General features: G+C 39.7%; 1 protein-coding gene across 1 annotated transcript in view; it reads left to right on the forward strand.

The window, feature by feature from the left end:
- Positions 1–3,311, forward strand: part of SAMD7 (sterile alpha motif domain containing 7) — a 34,474-nt gene that overhangs the window by 15,063 nt on the left and 16,100 nt on the right. The window contains exons 4-5 of the mRNA XM_019643916.1: positions 637–715; positions 1,889–2,520. Of these exons, the coding sequence (XP_019499461.1) occupies positions 637–715; positions 1,889–2,520 (711 nt within the window). The remainder of the gene's footprint in view (positions 1–636; positions 716–1,888; positions 2,521–3,311) is intronic.

Raw genomic sequence — 3,311 nt, forward strand, 5'->3', positions numbered from 1 at the left:
AGTCTAAGTGCATTAGGAGTGCAGAAAAATAAAAAATAAATATAGCATGAAGTTTCCAGGCAAGAATACATGTAGAACCTTGAATTCTGGTGATGTTGCCATTATTTCAAGACATTTTAGAGGGTTGACATTAGCGAAGAATATAATTGCTGCCCACTCCATTGAAATCATTTGGGAAAAGTATTTGCCTCAGATATACCAAAATGTCCATACAGAAAACTTTATATCTCATCCACATATCATGCATTTATTTCCAGGGATTTCAGTGCATCAGGAAGCACTTAGTTACATTTCTTTCTTAAAGGTCAACTCATTCCTCTTGTTACAACAATAATAAAAAAGCTATCAATTTTTACTTCAAAAGGAAGAGACGAAGAGATCCACAATTCATCTTTTTCCTTTTGAAATATGTCAGGAAATGTCACCAGTCATAAGACCAAAAAATTATCTAGTGTTATCATGCCATTACCAAACTGACTCAAGATGCTGAGCAGCAAAGATCTGATACCGTTTCTAACATGGTGCTCAACCAGTGGTTTTGCAGATACTGTCTTAAATCATTATATTTTGTTTTGTTATTTTCAAATGGACGTTGTTAACTTGTTTGTGGGTGGAATGGTGGTTTTCTTTTTTAAGGTTGGGGCATTTTACCACCTGAATCCATAAAGGCAGTGGCCAGGAGAAATGAAATGATTCGAAGGCAGCATACTGCCAGGTAATGTAACAGTGATGTTTAATTTATTTTCCAGTCATTCGCTTGTTTGTTTATTCATTTGTTTTAGATAGATAGGTAGATAGATATAAATATATATGTACTTTTATATATACATGTATTCATTTATTATATTTGTGTGTTGTTGTATTTGTATATGTTGTTTATTTGTGCATATATACGAGTACGAGTATATACTCTGAGTATATATGTATATGTATATGCTCTGATTACGTACAAAAGTATTTCAGGAATATTATAAAAAGAAACATGTACAAACACATGCACAAATTTGTTAAGGATAAAAGCAAAATTAGAAATTACATAGTGCAGCTAAATTTATAGACCGTAATAGTTTGTCAACATCTAATAATTAAAATGCCTAACTACGATTCCTCTGAAATTCATATTGGCATTTCTGTCCTAAATGACTTCAATTTTGCCCAAACATGGGAGCCAAGCTTGCCAGCCCCACTTCAGACAATGCCATCAGGGTCCATGTCAACCCAACAGGAGCCTTTAACTGTAACAACCAGGAGAAAGAAAAGATAGCAGTGATGCTAGGGTATCCCTGGAGGGGGGAAGAGAAAGAATCAGAGGCAGTTTTTCTCATTACTAAACCCTGAGCACCCAGGGGATGACCAACAAGCAAAGTAAGCAAAAACAAGTCCTCACTGTTCCCCCTCCCCCACCCTTGCCATCTGCACTCATTTGTACCAGTTGAGACTTGCATTGACTTACTACTTTTTTGAGTCCCACTAAAATTGTACTGCAAGGTTTAAAACCCTCTTCCCAGAACTTGAATTTCTTTGAGGGTTAATCTCAAAGATTTTCTCTGGCAAGAAACTAGCGTGTGCTGCATTATTAATTTATAATAAAAATGTATTTACATTTAACAGGTGAACCTGTTAAATTTGCCAGAGGTAAGGCTCTAAAGTCTGCCTTTGGACTCCCACTGTGAGAGTCAGCCATACCCTTCACCCTCAGATCTTACCCCAAACTCTTCTTCCCAGTGGCTTTGTGAGGGATTTGCATTTCTACCCAACAAACTTCAGATACTAGTGTGAAGACTCACAGGTAAAACAGAGGTGCTATCTTAGGGAAAGCAGAGGGCCATTGAAATTATATTAGTAATGGTTTGCTTGGGTTGTATAAAATGTACTGTTTTGTTTTTAGGATGGAAATGGAAATGCATGCCATTTACCAGCAAAGGAGAATAGAAAAAGTGAATCCCAAGGGACTCGCAGGCCTGGGGCTACCACTCCTCTATGGCCCCAGTATCTCAGCTGGCCCAGCCTCTTGCCATAGCAGGAGCATGCGCCCTGCCAGTGAGCTGCATTTGCACCGACACTCCCTCAGAAACGTTCAGGGCAACCCCATGCTGGTGGCACCTAGTCCACGCTTTCTAGAGAGCTGGGGTCAGAAATATCGTCGTCTCAGGAGAGGTGCAGGGAATCAGAAAGTTCTAGACAGTGATGCTGAGAGTCCCCAAAGTCAAGCAGAAGAAAAAACAATAAGTCAGACTCATGCGATTCCCTCTGAAGAGGAGGAGTATGTAAAAGACCCAGAAACAGAAACTCTCAACAATCAGAAGTCAAGCGAAACCAAAGAAAAGCCAGCTACAGCTCTTGCCAACACCTGTGGAGAGATGGAGCTTACTCACCAACAGCCCTGGGGAGTAGTTCATGGTGCTCCCCTGGAAACAAAGGCCTGGGACCGTGGGAAAGAGATGGCTTCAGAGCAGGCGTTTGCAGCCTGTGGTGAAAAGAACGGGCTTTACCCTCCAGTTCCTCAACCATCTTTGCCCGGTGGGTATCCAGGAGCCAATGGCCAGCGGCAGATTCTTAGAAACCACGGGTCATCAAGTCTTTCAGTAATTACATAGTGAACTATAACCATCATGTTTACTTTTATCCTTCTTTTTAGTAATCTAATTTAGAATTACCGTATTTTGCCGTATATAATGTGCTTCCATGTGTAATGCACACCCACATTTTTGGCCTGAACTTTCAGGGAAAAAATCATTTGTTTTAATTCAAGTTTTTATTTATTTACATTTAGGTACTTGTTTTTTGTATTAATAAAGGAATTTTAGCATTTAGCTTTTAACATATTATGGTATGAGAAATTTTATGTAACAAATAATTACAAAACACAAGAACAGATACAAAGTACAAGAAATTCTACATACCTGTAACAAATTTACCATATTTACCCATCCTAGAAGGCCAAGAACTCTTTGTTGTTTCAAGTTTGTCCTAAGTTCAACAAAACCATGATCCCATTCCAGAGTATTATTTTGCATACAGATAACGTTATTGATTTCTAGAGTTACACTTTTAACTCATAAGCATAAGTAAAAGAATTAAAAAAATTTATCTAGAAGGGCCATCTGAGTGGCGCATTGATTAAGGGTTGGCCTGGGATGCCAGCTTTGAGCAGCAGGGCCCTGGTTCAGATCCCACATGAGGGCCAGTGATGCTGCGCCCTCTACAGCTAAGACGGTGAACAACAGTTTGACCTGGAGCTGGGTCACTGGCGTCGGCGTAGGCTGCAATGGAGCTGGTCGGCAGCTGGCTTGAGCTGCCATGAGCCACCG

This window comes from Hipposideros armiger, unplaced genomic scaffold (genome assembly GCF_001890085.2).
Source record: "Hipposideros armiger isolate ML-2016 unplaced genomic scaffold, ASM189008v1 scaffold_83, whole genome shotgun sequence".
In the NCBI taxonomy this organism is placed as follows: domain Eukaryota; kingdom Metazoa; phylum Chordata; class Mammalia; order Chiroptera; family Hipposideridae; genus Hipposideros; species Hipposideros armiger.